General features: G+C 37.6%; 1 protein-coding gene across 4 annotated transcripts in view; it reads left to right on the plus strand.

Annotated features, from left to right (window-relative positions):
• Positions 1–23,727, plus strand: part of DMXL1 (Dmx like 1) — a 193,181-nt gene that overhangs the window by 38,803 nt on the left and 130,651 nt on the right. For all 4 annotated transcript variants that reach the window (XM_053566527.1, XM_053566526.1, XM_053566528.1 and 1 more), the window contains 12 exons: positions 1,920–2,109; positions 3,677–3,845; positions 7,453–7,665; positions 9,315–9,568; positions 9,675–10,359; positions 10,446–10,567; positions 12,845–12,934; positions 14,269–14,371; positions 16,035–16,154; positions 16,408–16,629; positions 20,399–22,084; positions 22,856–22,963. In XM_053566527.1, coding sequence (XP_053422502.1) covers positions 1,920–2,109; positions 3,677–3,845; positions 7,453–7,665; positions 9,315–9,568; positions 9,675–10,359; positions 10,446–10,567; positions 12,845–12,934; positions 14,269–14,371; positions 16,035–16,154; positions 16,408–16,629; positions 20,399–22,084; positions 22,856–22,963 — 3,962 coding nt within the window. The remainder of the gene's footprint in view (positions 1–1,919; positions 2,110–3,676; positions 3,846–7,452; positions 7,666–9,314; positions 9,569–9,674; positions 10,360–10,445; positions 10,568–12,844; positions 12,935–14,268; positions 14,372–16,034; positions 16,155–16,407; positions 16,630–20,398; positions 22,085–22,855; positions 22,964–23,727) is intronic.

Here is a 23,727-nt window from a genome sequence, read left to right on the forward strand (position 1 = left end):
CTCCTGGTTTCAGCAATTTTCAAGTGTTTGTCTCCCCAGATTTCATGATTACAGTGAGTCACTGAGCCCTGCCTTGTTTCCCTACTTCTAATCTATATCTGTGTATATGTAAATTTATGTAAATATATGTAAATTTGGGCTAGAAACTGAGTGGAAAGGTGGCTAGGACAGGAATGGAGTAAACAGTAAGAGAAAATGGAGGGGGAATGTGTATGAGGATGGGGGAAGGAGGAGAAACACACAGTTTAGGAAAGAAAAATAGAAAGAAACTGGTCCTAGGTTGGGAGAGACGAGGGACAGAAGGAGAGAAATGGAAAGGAAGGTGGCTTGGAGAGGTTGAAAGCAGAGCATGGTGGGAGAGGGCAGACAGAGGGAAGCCCAGAGAGGGAGTAGGAAGGGAGAGGGGAAGGCAAGGCTGGAGCAGGAGAGAGGAGAGAATGGATGGAGCGGGGAAGATGGAGAGAGCAACCAAGATGAAACATGGTATTCTCCCTTCTCTTCTATTTTTTCTGTTTTAATCAGGTAGATATGTTTCATGAAGTTACTGTAGAATATTTTAATTTTTTTCCTTATTTTTCTTTAACTCACTGCGTTACGTCATAAGCTGATTATTCATTGTTAATCTCTAAATATATTGCAACTAGTGACTACTGCAAGATACTGTGCCTTTTTCTTTTTTCTAAACATTGAGAGTTACCTGACAAAAGGTAGACTTTGTTGAGAGGGTTTCAGCTTTTGAGCTCTTGATGCTATGAGATTTGTTAATATTTACATAGTTGATTTTTGATTTTGAGGAGGCAGCAAGAAGGAATTCTACTGAAAGTCAGGGATGACTGAGGATGGTGGTTGATGAGTGCTTATTTTATCATGAATTTTCAATTCTTACATTTTGCTGCTTTGGATTTATATTAGGCAAGGAGAGAATAAGTATACTAAGGAGTTACTGTGGCTTATTAGTGACTATTATGCAGGTGCCTTTGCATGAAGTAAAAATGAAGCATTATGAAATCAAACAATAACCTGCCCCTGAATGTGTACTATCTCAGAACATTTTGTTCGTAGTTTTTTCCTTGTTAACTGAGAGAGTATGGCTTGATCTTAGCTTTTGTTCTTTAGATGTAAGAACAACCATAGATTATTGAAATAAGAACTACTGAATTTGTGGCTCACGCCTGTACTCCTAGTGCTCTGGGAGGCTGAGGTAGGTAGATGGCCCTGAGCTTACAGGTTTGAGACCAGCTTGAGCTAGGGTGAGACCTGGTTTCTAAAAAAAAGCTGGGTGTTGTGGCAGGCGCCTGTAGTCCCAGCTACTTGGGAGGCTGAGGCAAGAGAATTGTTTGAGCCCAAGAGTTGGAGGTTTCTGTGAGCTATGATGCCAGGGCATTCTAACAAGGACAACAAAATGAGACTCTGTCTCAAAAAAAAAAGAAAAGAAAAGAAAAAAAGAGCTACTGAATTCTAGGGAGAAATGAAATAGGTTGGCAAGCATTTGTTGTGATGAAATCTGTGCATCCTGGCTCAGTGCCTGTAGCTCAAGCAGCTAAGGCGCCAGCCACATACACCTGAGCTGGAGGGATAGAATCTAACCTGGCCTGCCGGACAACAATGATGGCTGCAACCAAAAAATAGCCTGGTGTTGTGGCGGGCACCTGTAGTCCCAGCTACTTTGGAGGCAGAGGCAGGAGAATCGCTTGAGCCCAGGAGTTGGAGGTTGCTGTGAGCTGTGATGCCACAGCACTCTACTCAGGACGACAGCTTGAGGCTCTGTGTCAAAAAAAAAGGAAATCTGTGCATCCTGACATTTTCTTCATTGGTACCTTAGTTGTGTGCATTTAAATAAGTATAGAACCATTGTAGAATTGCCTAGGATACTGTGTGAAATTTGTATTTTTTGCCTCTAAAAACTTTTTATTCCTTAGGGCTTCTGTATGTAATGTACTGTTGACTTGCTGCAAAGATAATGTGTGCCGTCTTTGGGTAGAGACATTTTTACCAAATGATTGTTTGCTGTACGGAGGTGACTGCAACCATTGGACTGAACCAATTAATTTAACAAATAACTTCAAGAGAAATGCTTCGAGTAAAGAACGAGTTCAAAATGCTTTAGAAGTGAGTGTTTTTGTTAGATGTTATTTTCTACAGGTTTAAAAACCTTGTATATTACCTTTTGGTAATATAATATTGTAAAAAATATGTATCTTAGGAAAATCTCAGAAAATTTTCAGTTTTATTCAGTTCAAAAAATATGCTTAAAGATTTTATCAAGAACACAAAAATAACCTGTAATTATGAAATTAATCTTAGGTCAACTGACGATAACACTGATGATTGCAGTTGACATTACTGAAGTAACATAAAATAAGTTAAAATCTGAAGATGCAAAGATTTTGCTGTAAAATAGCTTGGTTTATTTTACTTAAACTAACCAATAAAGCTTGGGTAGTTTATCATTTGTTAACCTTAGAACTCTCCCCGGCCCAGAACTTGGGGTCTTCATTTTCCCATTAGTGTTGAGAGTAGAAGTCAATTTTTGACGTTTGAACTAATTAAAGATAGAATAATACAGATTCTTCTTATTTTCTTAATATTGAAAATAGGGGCTCAGCGCCTGTGGCTCAAGTGGCTAAGGTGCCAGCCATATACACCTGAGCTGGTGGGTTTGAATCCAGCCTGGGCCCACCAAACAACAATGATGGCTGTAACCAAAAAATAGCCGGGCATTGTGGCGGGCGCCTATAGTCCCAGCTAGTTGGGAGGTTGAGGCAGGAGAATTGCTTGAGCCCAAGAGTTGAGGTTGCTGTGAGCTGTGATGCCACAGCACTCTACCCAGGGTGACAGCTTGAGGTTCTGTCTCAAGAAAAAAAAAAAAAAGAAAAGAAAATGGGAAGTGATTTAAAAAAAGGTTTAAAGACTTTCCACTTTTACCCCTGCCTCTTGTTAGCTTAGGTGACCTTGGGTGCTATATAAACTGTTTTATCGTATGAAGGATGAGAGTAACAATATTTGCATTGCTTGCCTCATGGGATAAAAGAGATGATGCTTTATAAGTTATAAAATATCCTGGTGTATATTTGGTAATATCATTCAATGCTTTGTGGTCATAGGAGAAAGAGGACATCTTATGTAGAGACATCATTATTTACATACACAGTATTAGAAAAAATTTTAATTTTTAAGTTTAAGAAATTAATTTTAAGAAAATAAAGCAAATAAAAACTACAAAGTATTGTGTGAAGGTTAAGAAATACAGGTAGTTTAAGTCTTAACCTTATTCTTCAGTATTCATATTTGCTATATGAAAATATTGAAAAGTATTTGTACATGTAAAATTATCTGAGAGCTTGTTTGGAGGTTCTAGTTGGGGAGGGCAGCTACTTGTATCCCCTTGACTGGAATGGTCCTGCGCTATCAGGGAAGGTTGTCCTTTTTGACTAAGTGTACAGCTTCAGGACAGGCACACGTGGAGTTGTGATGGAGGAAGTACACACCCACCTAGCCAGCCACATCAGCCTTGGCTATCAATAAGGTCACAGATGTCATAGCCAGATTGTCCTCATAGCCATATAAAATTATCTGAAATAGTACCTATGTAACGTCTAATGATGATTATGTAACCTACACTTACATGACTTATAACAATATAGGCATTAGTTTTACTTTGTTTTTATTTACACAGGTAAATCTGAGACATTTTCGGAAAGGTCGGAGGAGATCACTTGCCCTTGTAGCGCACACAGGATATCTGCCTCATCAGCAGAACCCTCATCACGTCCACAGGAACACTCCACTACATGCCAATGCGCTTTGCCACTTCCATATTGCAGCCAGCATCAACCCAGCCACAGGTAATAAAGCATTGCTTAAAATGTGTAGTCCCAGCCACTCGGGAGGCTGAGGTGGGAAGCTTGCTTGAGCCCAGGAGTTTGAGGTTGCGTTGAGCTCTGATTGACACCATTATACTTGTCTCAAAACAAAAACACTAAAAAAATCCCATTGTGTTTGGTACTTGATTTTGGAGCTATTCCATAAAAAAGGTAAAAATATCTTAAAGTATGACTGGAAGAATTAAGAAACAACATGGCTGTAGTCAGGAATGTACTATTAGATTGAAAGACCTAGAATATCTGCGTCCACCTATGAATTTGAAAATTTAAGTGCTTATTTTAATAAATTTTTTAATAATAATCTATAGGAGCATTTAAAATAGAACCTTAGAATAGTGCTTGAAAAAAATTAAAGATAATTTGCATATGATAAATTGCAAATTTTCTGTCATCTGTACAGAAAGTGAAAATTAAAGAGCCTTCTTTCACTTCTACCCTAACTTAGTCCCTCTTCCTAGAATATAACCACTATTGACAAGTTTCTATATATTGTGGAATATCGTTAAGCACAAATTAAATGTAACTTATTTCCAGATAGCACACTAGATTTACAGTATTGCCTTTTTCAAAGAAACATAGAAAAAATTATGGTCCATTAGTTACTTGCAGCATAGAATTTTTACATCCAGGCAAAAGAAGTACTTTGTTAAGTAGAAGTGTAGACATACTGTGGTAGGAATGAAAAGTATTAATATTTTCTGATCTTCTAGTTTTTATTTGGTAGACAATGGTCTTAGCTCTGAAAGAATTCATGAGCCCAGAGTCAATTCTGAGGTCAGTGGAATAATTTTGAAGTTCTCTGCTAAGTAAAGGACAGTATTATTAGAATAAAGAAAGCTTGAATTCTCACATTAATGGGAAAGGCTGAGGGACTCCTAGAAAAAGAACCCTAAGTTCCAACGTGGCCTCTTCTTGATTAGCTTCCAGTAAGGAAAATTCTAAAACCTTTCTTTGGATGGTAGATCCCAAAGGAAAATATAGAACAAAATAAAGTAATATTATCAGCAGCTGTATTAGACCCAATGGAGAATTCCTTTCCCTAAATAATAAAATTCGGCTTAACTTACCCATCAGTAGAAAGAGCCATAGAAGAGTCATAAGATCATATTCTTTTCATTCTAATTCTTATACCCTTTCTGTGAGGATTTTTCATTAAAGTGACTTCAGTCAAATTTTTTGAGCAGGGTCAGGACCTAGAAGAGATGTGAGTTTCATTTTAGTTAGAATGCTTCTGTTAAAAGCCAGCATTATAACATCTTTCTTGTGTAGTTAACAACTAGGCCTGTGGTTTACCAAGGGCATTGCTGATTTCCTTTGGGTTGATTTTAAGTCAGATATCAGAAAATCTTACCCAGGGCTTCTTTGGAATATTCTTTCACTCTCTGATACTACTGTGGAAACAGTGGGACTAGCAGTGCAGACTCAGGACTCACTGAGTGTTTAGATAGTGATAGGAATTGAGACATAGTGATGATACAAAACAGGTGTGGTTCTTCCTCTCATGAAGCAGGAAGTAGATAAATATTAATGTAATAATTATCCTAAGGAATATATAGTTACCAACAGAAGCACTTGGATTAAATATATCTATCAACTCTTAGCATCTGCCTCTAATAGAAGGCATCCTTTGCCATCCATCTCCTGTAGTATTCCTTCTTTTGGTATCTAACAATAGATAACATTGCTTGAAATAATTCATATTATTCATTTTTTCTTTCTTTCTTTATTTTTTATTGAGACAGAGCCTCAAGCTGTCGCCCTGGGTAGAGTGCTGTGGTATCACAGCTCATAGCAACCTCCAGCTCCTGGGCTTAAGCGAGTTTCGCCTCAGCCGCCCAAGTAGCTGGGACTACAGGCACCCGCTACAACACCTGGCTATTTTTTGGTTGTAGTTGTCATTGTTGTTTGGCAGGCCCGGGATGGATTCAAACCCGCCAGCTCTGGTGTATGTGGCTGGCGCCTTAGCCACATCTTTTCTTTAAAAAAAGAGATTTATTTTGCATAAAGTTACATCCCTTTCTAGCCTTTACTGTTCAGCATATCACATCATGATCCATATTTGATTTAATATGATACTTAAGTCTTTCCTTACCTGTATTAATTAGGAATTATTTGTTACAGCTGACTGGATTTCTACTTCAGGGTGCTTAATTTAGTAATTATTTCAAAAGTTATACCAAAGGGCAATTTCTTTTTTAACTGAAATAGTCTGTCCTGAATTCTTTCTTTGAGTATGAGAAGGGAACCTGAATTTCATATTTTGTGACTTCAATCCTTTTTTTTGTTTGTTTTATTTTTGAGGCAGAGTCTTACTATGTCATCCTTGATAGAGTGCTGTGGCATCACAGCTCACAGCAACCTCAAACTCTTGGGCTTAATTTCAAACCTGCCAGCCCCAGTGTATGTGGCCAGCGCCCTAGCCACTGAGCTACAGGCACCGAGCCATGACTTCTTCTTGATGCTAATAAATAAGTAATATCCATTTTAGAATTAGATGGTCATTAAAAAAGTTAATATGTTAATCTAATAAGTAAACAAATTATTGCTTTTGGGATACATATATCAGTAGTTCCTTTGACATCATGATTATACCATTTTTCATTATAGATCACGTTAAAAATTTGCTTCTTACCAAAATTTATGATAAATTAAGATTTTCCTATTAACATGTCTACAAATTATAGATTTCTTTCTTTCTTTCTTTCTCTTTCTCTCTCTCTCTCTCTCTTTTTTTTTTTTTTTTGAGACAGAGTCTCACTTTATCACCCTCTGTAGAGTGCTGTGGCATCACAGCTCATAGCAACCTCCAGCTCTTGGGCTTGGGCGATTCTCTTGCCTCAGCCTCCTGAGTAGCTGGGACTACAGGTGCCCACCACAAAGCCTGGCTATTTTTTTTTGTTGTTGCAGTTTGGCTGGGGCCAGGTTCGAACCTGCCACCCTCGGTATATGGGGTTGGCGCCCTACTCACTGAGCCACAGGCTCTACCCTATAGATATTTTTTATCATGAGAATATTTTTAGGATTAAAGATAACATGTATGGTTAAATAAATTATGCTGTGTGACCTAGAATATGTAATTTTATCTACTTTATAATAGGTATGTTAAATTTATCATTTAATTACTTAACAATGGTGGCAAACGTTACTATGTTGGGAGTCTTACTGGTTAAATAAAATATTTCTGAGGTTTAAAGATAAATATAATGTCATTATAAATTATTTAAACCCATAGAATGTGCCAGACCAAAAATGAATCCTAAGGTAAACTGTGGACTCTGGATATGTCAGTGAAGGCTCATCAGTTGTAATAAATGTACCAGTTTGGTGGTAGATGTTAGTAATGGGGGAGTCTGTGTGTGGGACGGGGTATATGCTTATTTCTATACCTAAAACTGCTCTAAAAAGAGTCTTTAAAAAAAAAAAAACCTCAAAATTAAGTTAAACTAAAAAGCGAAGAAGTAAAGACTTTCAGACAAGGTAAATGTAATAGTTAATAATAATGAGACATGAATGTTTCATATGTTAAAATGGTAAAAATTTTAATTTTGTGATTTTTTTTTTCTTACAGACATTCCACTTCTTCCATCTATTACATCTCTGAGTCTAAGTGAAAGTGAAGAGAAGAGTGAACCTTTTGTGGTACATTGGCTAAACAATAAAGAACTGCATTTTAGTTTGTCCATGGAAGTCTTTTTACAGCAAGTTAGAAAAAGTTTTGAACAAGCATCTTCAGAGGCCAGTGTAGAAGACTCTAATCAGACAGATGTAAAATCTGATGAAGGTAAAGCTTTAAGAAGAATGTAAAATTTAAAGTTTTGTTCAAAATAGAAGTTTTTTGAGACAGAGCCTCAAGCTGTCACCCTGGGTAGAGTGCCATGGCATCACAGCTCACAGCAACCTCCAAATCCTGGGCTCAAGCGATTCTCCTGCTTCAACCTCCCAAGTAGCTGGGACTACAGGCGCCTGCCATAACGCCCGACTATTTTTTGGTTGCAGCTGTCATTGTTGTTTTGGCAGGCCCGGGCTGGATTCGAACCCGCCAGCTCAGGTGTGTGTGGCTGGCGCCTTAGCTGCTTGAGCCACAAGCGCCAAGCCAAAATAGAAGTTTTTATATTAGGCAAAACCAGTTACTGTCAGAAATAAACTACAAATTACAATGACTTTAATTCATGTACGGACTAACTCATTTAATTATCCAGTATAGACGTTCCTCTTCCATGTGGCTTTCATCCATATGATTTAAGGACTCAGGGACCTCATTCTTGTCGTTTTGTCAGCCCCTAGGACTTTGCTCCTTACAGGCTTATATGTAGATTGGCAGCATTGGCACTGCCCAGAAGCTTATTGGGAATACATATCTCAGGCTCTACATGGATCTACTAAACTGGAAGCTGCCATTTAATGTAATTCCCAGGTCATTTGTGGGCACATTAAAATGGAGATGCATTGTACTTAGGGCCTGGAACTCTTCTGGATTCAGCCTTCAGTTGGTGTAGAGAGAGAAGGAGAGGGGGAAGCATAGCTGTCACTCAGTTGCCTTGACGCAGAATTGATGCGATCACTTCCACTCTTGGCAAGAGCTAGTCACGGGACTTCATGTAGTTGCTGACTGAGTAGCCTCCATATGCTAAGGACTGGGAAGTCTGAAATGTGTTGGGCAGCTGGCCATCTCTGCAACAGTCTATGTTCATAACTCTGTTTTTTAAAAGTTTCATTTTTATTATGAGATTGTACATGGTACATGATCATAAGGGAGAAAAAAATCCAGTGCAGACAAGTGTAAGGTTTCTACATTGTTAAGTTTGGTGAGTATCCCTCCAGATTGATTATTTTCTATGTTCATTCAAACATAAAGACAGTTTTTTTAGAGGAAAAAGCTGTTATTATGGGTGTTCATTTTTAAACAAAATTAATGTCCCCCAAATTTGTTGTAATTCAGTCAGTAGTGGCAGTTTTTCATCTCTTATTTTTAATAGCTCCTAAGTAATTCATGTCTAAGAGAAAACTTCTGTTAACAGACATTTAAATTGATTTAAGTATTTTTTGTTGTGCTAATAATGGTACAATGACACATCTTTGTGTGAATTGTTCTGTAACATGGACTAGATAAGTAGCGTGTCTTACTGAAGGTTGAGTGGCTAATTGTAGGATATCTGGGTTCAGAAACCAATTTATCTGTTTTCCAGTTTGACATTAGTTCTTTTACCAACAACCCATTGTCTCACTCAGCCCTGTAAGATCTCTAATTACTGAGTTTATTCCACTGAATTTATATTCATGGAGCAAAGTTACTTTAAAAGAGGAATCCATTTCTTGTTAATATAAAATCTATTATGTTTTTCATCATGAATGCATTTATAAAGGTATTCCTTAACTTACAGTAATAGCATGATTATGTTTACTTGGTTCATGAACTTCTTTTTGTTATAGAAACAGATGATTGTGTTGATGACCTGAAAATAAATCATGAAAAGAAGGAATTGGGTGGAGATAAGATCGTACCGAACTCAAGTTTTACATCCTTACCGTCGGCTGCCATTGATCATCAGATTGAAGTACTTCTGTCTGAATGGAGTAAAAATGCAGACATGCTGTTCAGTATCCATCCTGTGGATGGTTCTTTGCTGGTTTGGCACGTGGATTGGCTGGATGAATACCAGCCTGGTATGTTTCGTCAAGTGCAGGTACTATTATGATCTCTGGACAGCTGTTTCTTGTTGATGTGGTACTGTTTTATAATACTTCTTTATGTAATTTCGTATGTTCTAATACTTGCTTTCTTAATTCTAGGTGTCCTTTGTTTCTAGAATTCCTGTAGCTTTCCCCACAGGTGATGCGAACTCTCTCTGTAAGAGCATAGTGATGTACGCCTGTACCAAGAATGTCGATCTGGCTATTCAGCAAGGGAAACAGAAACCTTCTGGCCTCACTCGTTCTACATCAATGCTTATTTCTTCTGGTCACAATAAATCATCTAATAGTTTAAAATTAAGTATTTTTACCCCTAATGTTATGATGATTTCAAAACATGCTGATGGTTCTCTGAATCAGTGGCTGGTCAGTTTTGCCGAGGAATCTGCATTTTCTACAGTTCTTAGTATTTCCCACAAATCCAGATATTGTGGTCATCGCTTTCATCTTAATGATTTAGCTTGCCACTCAGTGTTACCATTATTGCTGACAACATCACACCATAATGCATTAAGGACACCAGATGTTGATAACCAAAAGCAGACTTTTGATGCTGTAAATATTGAAGAATGTTCTTTGACACAACAAAATAAAAGCACCATTGATGTGGCATTTCAGGATCCCAATGCAGTTTATAGTGAGCTTATTCTTTGGAGAGTTGATCCAGTTGGGCCACTGTCTTTTTCTGGTGGAGTATCTGAGCTTGCTCGGATTAATTCTCTTCATGTTTCTGCCTTTTCCAACGTGGCGTGGTTGCCTACTCTTATACCCAGTTACTGTCTAGGTAAGCATTGTGATTTTTACTTAAGTAGTTTAGATTTTTAGATATTATCACTAAAGGGTTAAATTCTAAATCTAAATACTTCCTAGGTGCCTACTGCAACTCTCCTAGTGCGTGCTTTGTAGCAAGTGATGGGCAGTATCTGAGATTATATGAAGCAGTTATTGATGCCAAGAAACTTTTATTTGAGCTTTCTAACCCTGAAATTTCTGTAAGTAATGGCTTTTGAAACAATTTAAAGTGTATAATATGGGTCGGGTGCCGTGGCTCACTAGCACTCTGGGAGGCCTAGGCCGGTAGATTGTTTGAACTCAGGAATTCAAGACCAGCCTGAGCAAGAATGAGACCCCAGTCTCTACTAAAAATAGAAAAATCTAGCGGGGCATGGTAGCACTTGCCTGTAGTCCCAGATAATTGGGAGGCTGAGGCAAGAGGATCACTTGAACCCAGGAGTTTAAGGTTGCTGTGAGCTACAACAATGCCATGGCACTCTACCCAGGGTGACAGAATGAGATTCTGTTTCAAAAAAAAAAAGTATATGTGTAATATGATGCTTGTAGATACTTTATCTGTATTTATTGAGCATATTCTAGAATTGACATGTATTTGTAATAAACATTTGCAACTTTTTTTTATTTTTTTCACATTTGTACCCAAATACTATACCTTTATAACTATGAAAAGCTCTTTTAAAAAGAAACTATTTCTTTCACTCATTCAAAAAGTAGAGTCTAGTGTCTTACAGTATATGTTTCTGTAATACTTATTTGCTTATAGATAAATGGGCACTATTGACAGTATAATGTGGAAGTCACGTTGGTTCATCTGTAATTTTTTCCAGACAAGGGGAGCTAGAATAACAGGAATAGGATTTTAATTCTAATCCTAAAAGGAAAAAGTCCTCAGCTTGGTTTCAGTTCAGGCAGGAGTCTTTTGAATACTGTTGCAAAGCTTTTGCCTTATGACAGGCTACCTTTTTTCCTGTACCAGTCTGATAGTAACCTATCAACCGCGTTATCCCCAGAGGCAGACTTCATCTGTATTGTTGAGGTTCCTGTTGAGATTCAAGCCATCTCCCCAGCTACCAATTCATGGATTTGTTAATCCTCTAGTTACAGAGTTGCATAAATGTCAGTGGTCTGTTCCAATCTTGTTTTTTCTATAAGTTATTTTTAATGCATGATTTTGCAAAAAACAGGTTTTTATTTTATTTTTTCACATCACAAAACAATGTTTTATTTTTTTTAAATACTTTAAGATAGGATTCAGTGTGGTCTCCTGGGCTCAGGCAACCCCCAGTAACACGTGTCTGTGCAGAAGGCTTTAAGGGGGTGTGGGATCCTGGCAGAGCACAGAGCAGCGGAAACCCAGGTGAGAGCGTAGGGAAGCTCAGGAAGTCGGGGCTGGCAGCTGTTTTGGGGGAAAGACTGATGAGTGCATCCTTCTAAGTGGAAACAAGTTGCTTTAAAGAAGAACACAGGTTTTTAAAAGCATGTAGTATTATAGTGGAAACATGTAGTGTAGGTAGTATTTACTGAGAGTCTTCTATTTATCAGGCATTATTTTAAGTACTGGGAATTTAGATGTGAAGAAAACAGACAAAAATTTGTATCATAGAATTTATGATCTAGTGAAGAGAGATGAGGAGAAAACAGATGTATTAACTAATACAGAGAGAAACAATGTTCCAGAAACAGTAGAGCGGGCCCAGTAAGGTGGTGGAGCCTGGCTTCAGAGGTGTAATTTTCAGTTGCCTATTGATTTCCACGAGACCCAGTGGGCTAGTCTCTAAAGTTCAGAGGAGGGTCTGTCCTATATTAAATAGTTGTCAGCATGTGTACTTTAGGTTGTAAAGGTGAATGAGATTGTTGAGGAAAGAGAGTATAGTTGGAAAATAAAAGTGATAGAAAGATTGAATGCTGAAGCATTCTTTGTTTAAAGTAGGGTGAATGTGGTAGATAATGCAAGCCAAATGAAGAAAGTATCTCAAGGAGAAGAGAGTGAGCACTGGGATCAAATGCTGCTGATAGAGCAAGTATGATGAAAATGGGGGATTGGCCACTGAATTTAGCATTGTTAACTTGACAGAGCAGTTAGAACATAAGTGGCTTAAGAAGTCTGTATATATAAATGGCATATCAACTTGTTTAACTCCATTCTTCCCTTCTCAAAATTAATGCTTTAAAAAGCACTAATTCTTAAAACATTTCCAAGAAATTGAGGTCAGTTTTTCACATTTTGGGGTATAACCAAGCATTGCTTTTACTGTTCTCTGTACAAACTTTTATGTAAATACTGTTCATGAATAAAGTTCTTATTCATTCCTGTGTAATTCCTGTTGAGGTAAAGCTTGGAATGTTTATAGTTGAAAGAGACTATATTTAGCACCAGTTGAACTTTATTACTCCTGAAATGTTATGTTCTTTGCTCTTAATCACTTTCGAAGTTAGTTGTTTAGTAAAGGATATGTCAATTTTTTAAAAAACAGAAATACGTTGGCGAAGTGTTTAACATCGTCAGTCAACAATCGACAGCCAGGCCAGGATGTATTATTGCATTAGATCCCATTACCAAGCTCGTAAGTATTTTTTCTTTTTTTGGAGGTATATAAAATGTGAGATTATTATGTATAAAATCTATATATAAATTGGTATAATTTGACATTTTGCTATGGATAGCATACAGTGCAAATTTTGTGTACTTCAAACTAAAAAATCAGATTATAGGCTTGGCGCCTATAGCTCAAACGGCTAAGGCACTAGCCACATATGCCAGAGCTGGCGGTTTCGAATCCAGCCCGGGTCTGCCAAAAAACAATGACAACTATAACGAAAAAATACCTGGGTGTTGTGGCAGGCGCCTGTAGTCCCAGCTACTTGGGAGGCTGAAGCAAAAGAATCCCTTAAGCCCAGGAGTTAGAGGTTGCTGTGAGCTGTGATGCCATGGCGCTCTACCCAGGGCGATAGCTTGAGGGAGGCTGTGTCTCAAAAATAAATAAATAAATAAATAAATCAGATTATAGTTGCAATTAGTGTATTCACAATCAAATGAATTTTCAAACTCTGACTCTTAAACACATTGTGGATGTTAATAGTGTCACATGACCTTTAGATTTAATAAAGTGCTTTTATGTTCTTCATCTATGGCTATGAAAATCACTAAAAGAACCACTTAATATTAAATGTATATACCATTTTTTGGCATTGGTATACAGTACATTGGTGGATATCACACTTTTTTTTTTGTAGAGACAGAGTCTCACTTTATGGCCCTCGGTAGAGTGCCATGGCCTCACACAGCTCACAGCAACCTCCAACTCCTGGGCTGAAGCGATTCTCTTGCCTCAGCCTCCCAAGTAGCTGGGACTATAGGCCCCTGCCACAACACCCGGCTATTTTTTGGTTGCAGTTCAGCCGGGGCCGGGTTTGAACCCGCCACCCTCGGTATATGGGGCCGGCGCCTTACCGACTGAGCCACAGGCACCGCCCCACACATATTTTTTTTAATTGTCAAGACGCATTATAATGAAAGCAAATTATCTTGACCTGGGCTTTTTCCATCTCCATAAGGTTATTCTGGTACCATAAACTTAACATGCTGAACTTTTGAACTTTTATTCTGCTTGACTATTTCATTATGTAGTGCAGTAGAACCTCCATAGTTGATCACCTCACTACATCCACCACCTCCTTAAATTGATCTAATTTTCATAGACTGGACATGTGCCACGTGTACATATCAACATCAGTATATTTGGCCTAGTTCTGTATGTTGACCACCTCCATATGTTGACTAGTTTGTTACAGTCCCTTGGATGGTCAACTTACAGAAGTTCTACTGTATTTATTTTTTTCCAGTTACTATTAAATGAATAACATGTATCAACTTATGTTGGTATTTATTTACATTCAGCATGGCAGAAAAACCCAGCTGCTTCATGTTTTTCAAGAAGACTTCATTTTGAATAATCTTGAAAAGAAGTGTCTAGGAAAAGACAGCATTTTATCTAATGCAGGTAAAGAAGAAACTTTTATGTAATGAGAAATACTATGTATAATATGATAGGCAGTTAAAAAGATGAATTGATACAGTATTTCACATTGTTTATTTGAAGTTAAAATTATTCTGTGTATCTTTTTTTTTTTTTTCCTGTGGTTTTTTTTTTTTTTTTTTTTTTGGCCAGGGCTGGGTTTGAACCCACCACCTCTGGCATATGGGACCGGCGCCCTACCCCTTTGAGCCACAGGCACCGCCCATGTTCTGTGTATCTTTTTATTCTTAACTAGGAAATAAGCACGAAAACAATTAAAGGGGTCTCTCAGTTAAATGTTTTTTTAAACTGCATAGTAGAAATACCTTATCATTAATGTGTGAGTGCTCTTTTCCTGGATGAGGTCCTACCATATCAATTTGGATAATGTGGATTCCTGGCGCTTTAGAAACTAATGTAAAGAAATACCTTCAAACTTAATTTAAAGATAAGTTTCTTAAAACTTTATAATAGAACAGTTTAAAAATTTTTATTCAACTCAACATTAACTGTTACTATGCATGAAGGAAAATAGAGGTAAATCTCTGGGTCATGAGTCTCAATTACAAAGTCAAACCAAACTAAAAATTCACTTTCTTGGGCTCAATGGGTAGGGCGTCGGCCCCATATACCAAGGGTGGCCAAACTGCAACTATGTTGCCTAAATTAGTCTCCAATTGCCGGCCTCCAGCCACATAATTTTGTACATAATGAAGGTACTTGTTTTACAGAATTTGAGTTTTTTTATTAAAAAAACGAGAAAACTTGGATTAAAAGGTATTGTTAAAAAAAGGTTTTTTACCAGGCAGTAATATACCACTGATTTTATGATATACATTATTTTAGAAAGATTTATTTAGAACAACTTGTATGCAGTTAAACTGAAATTTAAGGTAAGAAAAATTTTTTTACTTATATATCATGTAATGAATACTTAGATTTTTTGGTCATTAGATAAATTAGTTATTTAATTTATGGAGCTTGCTTCAAAAAATATAACACAATTTTTGTCATGTTTTGACTTCAAGTATATGTCACATAGTTCCTATTTTGAAATGTCCCACTTCATATAGCCTAATCTGTGTTAACAGTTTGATAGTGATGACTGTAATATATGACTTTTTGAGCCTATCAATTTAAAAATAAAATTTATGGCTTGGTGCCCATAGCTCAGTGGTTAGGGCACTGGCCACATACATGGAGGCAGGCAGGTTTGAACCTGGCCTGGGCCTCCTAAACAACAGTAACAACTGTAACAACAAAAACGGCCATGCGTTGTGGCAGGCGCCTGTAGTCTCAGCTACTCAGGAGGCTGAGGCAAGGGAATCGCTTAAGCCCAAGAGTTAGAGGTTGCTGTGAGCTACGATGTCACTGCACTCTACTGAGGGCGAATATAGGGAGACTCTGTCTCAAAAATAAGAAAAAAATAAAATTTGTATACAGCATACATACTATTGTAAAAATTTTAAATTAATACAAATTCATTTGGTGAAGTTGAATGTATTCTATAATGCCACTTTATACTAGAAACTTAAGTAACATTTATTAGTTTTCTCTACTTTTAAATCTTAATTTAACCTTGATATATATATAGTAAGTAGTCTGATTTTTCTATGTTAATAGTGAAAAATATCATTCATACCAACAGGCAGCTCACCCAATGGATTTTCTGAAAAGTTCTATCTGATTGTAATAGAGTGCACACAAGACAGCCGTTCACTGTTACACATGTGGAATTTACATTTAAAGTCAATTCCTGTCTCTTTGGGTGAGTCTTTCTTCAAATTAAACATGATTAAACAGCTCAAAGCAGAATATTTCTTAAAGTCATTCTTATTTAGTGTTGATAATTATAATCTATTCATTTAATTCAAAAAGCAAACTGATTTTCTTACTGTAAAGAATCATATTAATATTTTTACTCTTTTATCTTTTTTAAGATAGTTGGGGGTTATAAAATGTAGCAATTGTAATATTTATATTCAATTAATGTTCTTGTTCTTTGTTCTTACGTTTTATAGATGAAAAAGTAGATTCAAAAATATCTGAAGCAGTTTGTCAGCCAGCAGAACATTATTCTTCTTCTCCAGAGAGGATTCTGTCTCCTTTTTCACAGAAGTATCAGGCTTGCAGAGCAAATCTCCAGAGTACCAGCAAGTTGACTCTGTCTTCAGAAATGGTTTATAGCCAAGAGTTGAATTTGCCAGAAGGAGTTGAGATAATAAGTATTAAGCCATCAGCAGGTTTGTAAATTTTATGAGAAGAGACTTAAGTTTGTAAACCAAGAGTGTTTACAAACACCTGTTTACAGCTACCTGTTAAATGCACACATACTAGACATGGAAATAATAAATTTGAATGCCCTAAAATGAACACTTAAATTTCTCACTATGTTTTCACATTACTCTGACATTCGTCAGCCAGTTCTGTGTCTTAACTAGTGATTTCTAAAACAAATTTTCATTGCCCTTTCATGAAGAAAAACTGAAAAGTTTCTATAACAAAAGTGATAACTAAATTGTGCCTTATTTGCAAACTTTGGGAGTTGTACCTTATGGCAAACTTTGGAGCCATATGCTAAGAAGGATTCTGAGTGTACAGTTCCTGCTATATGTGTGTATTTAGCATCCTTATTTAGTGCAGTGGTTTTCAGAATTTCCTCAGACCAGCAGCTTCAGCATCCTGGGGACTTGTTAGAAGTGAAAATTTTGGGGTCATCTAGAATTACCAACTCATAAATTCTGGGTTGGGGCCCAGTGCCAGGTCTAGCAGGCCTTCCCAGTGATTCTCATGCACACTGTCGGTCAGGAACCACTGTTCTATATCCCTACAGCATTACAATAAAGCTTAAGCACACTTTAAAAAAAAAAAAAAAAAGAACCACTGTTCTAAGGTATCAAGAATACCAAGACAAATCCATCTTTTTCATCAGATAATTCTTTAATTTCTGATTGCTTTTCAGTTTATCATGTTGTTTTCAAGTACTCAATGTTTTCTTAATGGTGAAGTTCATAGGAGTTGGGAGTATTATATTTACATTCTGCTTTGGGGGCATATTTTATTTTTATTTATTTTTCTTTTAGAGACAGAGTCTCACTTTGTCACCCTCGGTAGAGTGCTGTGGTGTCACAGCTCACAGCAACCTCCAGCTCTTGGGCTTAGTTGATTCTCTTGCCTCAGCCTCCCAAGTAGCTGGGATTACAGGCGCCTGCCACAACGCCTGGCTATTTTTTTGTTGTTGTTGCAGTTTGGCCAGGCCGAGTTTGAACTCACCACCCTCGGTGTATGGGGCCCGGTGCCCTACTCATTGAGCCACAGGCGCCGCTGGGGGGCATATTTTAACTTAAAAAAATGAATGCAAAGAAAGTTAAAGTTTAAGAAAGAATGGCTTTTGTATTGGTAGAATTTGAAGAGTTGCTATGATTAGCCCTGTAACAGTATGCTCTTTACTGTGGAACTTCAATTAAAATCATATGGCAAATATAGAGAAACTGAAGCTATTTATTAAAATAAATTTCCTATTAATCTGGGGGCAAAGTTATTTTCTAGAAGAAAAGACCTATGGAAAAGAAGAGATTTGTTTGGTTTGGCAAAAAAGAGCTAGCATTTGGTGAAAGCTTTTTTTCTGGCTTCTGAATTTATGAATTTTTTAAATCAGTACTATTGGGAAGGATAAGATTTTTATTCTTTGTTCAGCTCACAGAAACCAGTAGTTAATGTTGTATCCTTAAAGGCTTTTTGTAAAAACCTTGCTACAATTATGGTGAAATATGATAAAATATAAATGTCTTAATTCTATATTATAATTAGTAGTTTATGTTTACTAGTTTAGGATTCGGTCAGCAAACTATGGGTCACCTATATGTTTTGTAAGTTTGATTGCAGCACAGATACCTATTTGTTTACTAGTGTGGATAGCTGTTTTTGCTTTACAATGACAGAGTTGAGTACTTACAACAAAGACTTTATGGCTAACAAAACCTAAAAGAGGATGGCGTCTGTGGCTCAGTGAGTAGGGCGCTGGCCCCATATACTGAGGGTGGCGGGTTCAAACCCAGCCCCAGCTAAACTGCAACAAAAAAATAGCTGGGTGTTGTGGTGGGCGCCTGTAGTCCCAGCTACTCCAGAGGCTGAGGCAAGAGAATCACCTAAGCCCAGGAATTGGAGGTTGCTATGAGCTGTGACAGCATGGCACTCTAATGAGGGCAATAAAGTAAGACTCTTTCTCTAACAAAACAAAACAAAAACCTAAAAGAGTTATTACTATGTGGCTCTTTAAGAAAATGTTTGCTGATTTCTTGTTTTAGAAAACTACCATAACAGTATATGATTACTTTAAGCCTAAGCAAATGTTAAGTTACACTTGGAAATCTTCTCAGCATCAGCAGTGTCAAATATACCTCAATCATGAAGGGCCCTGAAAAGTGACTAGGTAATATGAGGGTAAGCAAAGCCCTTTATATTTATATCAAAAAATATAAAGGAGAAGGAGCCAGTCAGTATTGACAGATGTTACAAAATACCTTTAAAATGAAATTTATAATAATGTGTAAAGCCAGTAGAGTTATGAAACCAGGCTGGGCACAATGACTCACACATCTCCTAGAACTTTGGGAGCCTGAAATGGGAGGAATGCTTGAGGCAAGGAGTTCAAGACCAGCCCAGGAAACATGGCAAGACCTCTTCCTCTACAAAAAAAAAAAAAAAAAAATTGGCTAGGCGTGGTGGCACATACCGGTAGTCCCAGCTACTCTGAAGGCTGAAGCAGGAGAATTGAGCCCAAGAATCAAAGGTTGCAGTAAGCTGTGATTGCACCAGTGCACTCCAGCTTTGTGACAGAGTGAGACTCTGTCTCTAAAATAGTATTAAAATAATAAAATTAAATAATATATAGTTGTGAATTGAATGCTGGATTAAAAATCAGGACTAGAATTTGGTAGTTTGATAAGACATAAGATACTTAACAAGTTTGGTTAAGGATTCTTGTTTATAAAATTAAAGCTTACTTTAGAGTTCCCTTTCAACTTAATTCCAGGTGTTTTGTTTGTTTTTTGAGGCAGCGTCTCACTTTGTTGCCCTTGGTAGAGTGCAGTTGGCATCACAGCTCACAGCAATCTCAAACTCTTGGGCTCAAGTGATTCTCTTGCCTCAGTCTCCCAAGTAGCTGGGACTACAGGCGGCCTCCATAGTTCCTGGCTATTTTTTCTTTTATTTTTATTTTTATTTTTTTTATTAAATCATAGCTATGTACATTAATGTGACCGTGGGGCACCATACACTAGTTTCATAGACCGTTTGACACGTTTTCATCACACTGGTTAACATAGCCTTCCTGGCATTTTCTTAGTTATTGTGCTGAGACATTTACATTCCACATTTACCAAGTTTCACATATACCCTTGTAAGATGCACCGCAGGTGTAATCCCACCAATCCCCCTCCCTCTACCCTCTCCCCCCTCCCTCCCCTCCCTTTTCCCCTTCCCCCTATTCTTAGGTTGTAACTGGGTTATAGCTTTCATGTGAAAGCCATAAATTAGTTTCATAGTAGGGCTGAGTACATTGGATACTTTTTCTTCCATTCTTGAGATACTTTACTAAGAAGAATATGTTCCAGCTCCATCCACGTAAACATGAAAGAGGTAAAGTCTCCATCTTTCTTTAAGGCTGCATAACTGGCTATTTTTTCGAGATGAGGACTCACTCTGGCTCAGGCTGGTCTCACACTCGTGAGCTCTGGTAATCCACCCGCCTTGGCCTCCCAAGAGCTAGGATTACAGGTGTGAGCCACTGCGCCCAGCCTCCAACTCTAGGTTTTGATGGTATTTTCTTTTTGTATACCTTTTTTCATGTCATTAAAAGCTTCTTAACTGTTCCTGTTGTCCCTTAACCTAAATATAGATTGTCATATTCTCCATGGTAGTTCATACAAAAGTGCTAAAACCTTTAGTTCATAAAAACAGAAGTATGTAGCCAAAGTTGACAATTTTATTAATGGATTACTTTCATTTTAGGACATCTGAGTTCTTCTTCTATCTATCCTGTGTGCAGTGCTCCTTATTTATTGGCAACTTCATGTTCAGATGAGAAAGTAAGATTCTGGAGATGCAGAGTAACAAATGGAGAACCTGCCATATCAAAGAATGGAGAAATGGAGCTTGTGTACGTTTGGGAAGAGTGGCCATTACTTATTGAAGATGGACTTCAGAATAATAGTAGTATAACTATACCTGGTAGGCCTGTAGAAGTTAGCTGTGCACATACAAATCGTTTAGCAGTAGCTTACAAGCAGCCTACATCTAGTAATAGATCTTCTCAGGACTTTGTGATGCATGTAAGTATTTTTGAGTGCGAGTCTACAGGAGGCTCATGTTGGGTCCTTGAACAGACAATTCATTTAGATGAGTTAAGCACAGTGTTGGATTCTGGCATCAGTATTGACAGCAATTTAGTGGCCTATAATAAACAGGAGATGTGTTTGTCCAGTAGAGAGAGTATTACATCAAACACAAAGCATTTAGTTCACTTAGATTGGATGTCTAGAGAAGATGGATCTCATATCCTGACCGTAGGAATTGGATCAAAGCTGTTTATGTATGGACCCCTAGCAGGCAAGGTACAAGAACAGACTGGTAAGGAAAGCCTGGCATTTCCTCTTTGGGAGAGTACTAAAGTTGTGCCCCTTTCTAAATTTGTACTATTACGAAGTGTGGACTTGGTATCTTCTGTAGAAGGTTCCCCACCTTTTCCTGTTTCTTTGTCTTGGGTCCGGGATGGCATCCTTGTGGTAGGAATGGATTGTGAAATGCATGTATATTCCCAGTGGCAGCCTTCTACAAAACAGGAACCTGTTATAACAGACTCATACAATGGGAGCACTCCATCTATAATAAGTTTAATAAAACAGAGTAACTCCTCAAGTGCTGGGTTACCTCCTCCAAAGAAAACCCTGACTCGATCCATGACTAGCCTTGCACAGAAAATCTGTGGAAAGAAAAGTATGTTTGATCCTTCGGTGGATATGGAAGATTCAGGTCTTTTTGAGGCAGCTCATGTACTTTCCCCAACTTTACCTCAGTACCATCCATTGCAGCTCTTGGAACTTATGGATCTTGGCAAAGTTCGGCGAGCAAAGGCCATCTTGTCCCATCTTGTCAAGTGCATTGCTGGTGAAGTTGTGGCTCTGAATGAAGCTGAATCTAATCACGAACGCCGCCTTAGATCTCTCACCATCAGTGCTAGCGGAAGCACTACCAGAGACCCCCAGGCATTCAGCAAGGCTGAAAGCATAGATTACACAGAAATCGATTCTGTCCCTCCACTTCCTTTATATGCCTTACTTTCAGCAGATGATGATAGCTGTTACTCAACTTTGGAGAAACCCAGTAATGAAAATACCTTGAATAAATCACATCAGTTACCAAAAGAAAATTACGATGAGCTCTTTCAGACCTCAGCTCTAATGACTAATACTGATGTGTTAGAGACAGATGAGGAAACTCCAAAGCCCACTGTTATTGACCTTTCACAGTACAGTCCCACTTACTTTGGTCCTGAGCATGCTCAGGTTCTTTCTGGCCACTTACTTCATTCTAGTTTACCAGGTCTCAGCCGGATGGAACAGATGTCCTTGATGGCCTTAGCAGATACAATTGCAACTACAAGCACTGATATTGGAGAAAGCAGAGACAGAAACCAAGGTAAAATTAAATTCTATACTTGTGATAACGTTTTTATTTTTTCACAGAGAATAATCTTTAATATAAAAATGATGCATGATTTTTTTAAAAACACCTTTGCTACCTTTACCATCTTGCTAAAGTTTTAACTTTTTAATATATGCCATTAATTATAATATGGGGAAGTACACAACAACTGTTATGACTATCATTTTTACTAATTTCTTAATAATATAAAAGATCTTTTTGACTTTAGCAAAAGTTAACAGATTCATACTAAACAATTATTTTAGTACCTGAACCTAAAAGTTAGTTTCTGCTTTTTTTCTGCATGTCTTAATAGTCTACCCTTAACAATTATAATTTGTGTTTTAAAAGAAACATACTTAAAAAAAATTAGTGCATATTCCTACCTAGAATAACAAGTATATATACAAAATAATTAGGTCTTTTCCTCATGCAGAGAGCATTTTTAAAAAATAAGTCTTCTGAACTATGAACAGATTCCCATCAAATCTCACATATGGTCCAAAATTATTAATAGCAAATCCATCATTGTTGACTCCATATAGGACAGTATCCCTTTGAACTAAGCTTGAAAGAAATATATGCGATAAATTTAAGATGATAATAATAAAATAAATAATTGTCAACTTGAGAAAATTTAGTCACGGCGCTCTAACGAGAGTAACAAAATGAGACTCTGTCTCTTAAAAAAAAATTAATAACATGTTTACAAAATGAGTTTTTTATGAACAAAAATAAGTAAATACTTTTTCCCTCTGGTTGTAGGTGGAGAAACTCTTGATGAATGTGGGTTAAAGTTTCTTTTGGCTGTTCGACTCCATACCTTTCTTACAACTTCCCTTCCAGCCTATCGAGCTCAACTCCTCCACCAAGGTGATTTTTGATAGTAATATTTTAAGGCGAAATAAGGCAAGTAGAAAAAAGAAGCTTGTGGGTGGCACCTGTGGCTCAGTCGGTAGGACACTGGCCCCATATACGGAGAGTGGTGGGTTAAAATTGCAACAAAAAAATAGCTGGGTGTTGTGGCGGGGGCCTGTAGTCCCAGCTACTCGGGAGGCTGAGGCAAGAGAATCGCCTAAGCCCAGGACTTAGAGGTTGCTGTGAGCTGTGTGACGCCACACCATTCTACCAAGGGCAATAAAGTGAGACTCTGTCTCTACCAAAAAAAAAAAAAAAAAAGAAGCAGCAGCAGCTTGTAACGTTTTTAACTTTTTTTGCCCAGACACAATGAGGACAAATTTGACACATTCTGTGTTTCCTTTCTTTGTTAAAATATTTATTTCCTCTTAATCTTCTTTGTTTAAAACATTGGGATATTTATTTATTTGTGAGACTGAGTCTCACTATGTGGCATCATAGCTCACAGCAATCTCAGACTATTGGACTTAAGTGATTCTCTTGCCTCAGCCTCCTGAGTAGCTGGGACTATAGGCTCCGGCCACAACACCTGGCTATTTTTTAGAGACAGGGGCTGGCTCTAGCTCAGGCTGGTCTTGCACTTGTCAGCTCAGATGATCCACCCACCTCAGCCTCCCAGAGTGCTGGGAACATTGGGATTTTTTAATAGTAGATGGAAAGAATTAATGAAGAAGTGGATGTAGGGTAATTGGATATTCTGCGTTATGTTTTTAAATGCA

This window comes from Nycticebus coucang, chromosome 17, assembly GCF_027406575.1.
Source record: "Nycticebus coucang isolate mNycCou1 chromosome 17, mNycCou1.pri, whole genome shotgun sequence".
NCBI lineage: Eukaryota > Metazoa > Chordata > Mammalia > Primates > Lorisidae > Nycticebus > Nycticebus coucang.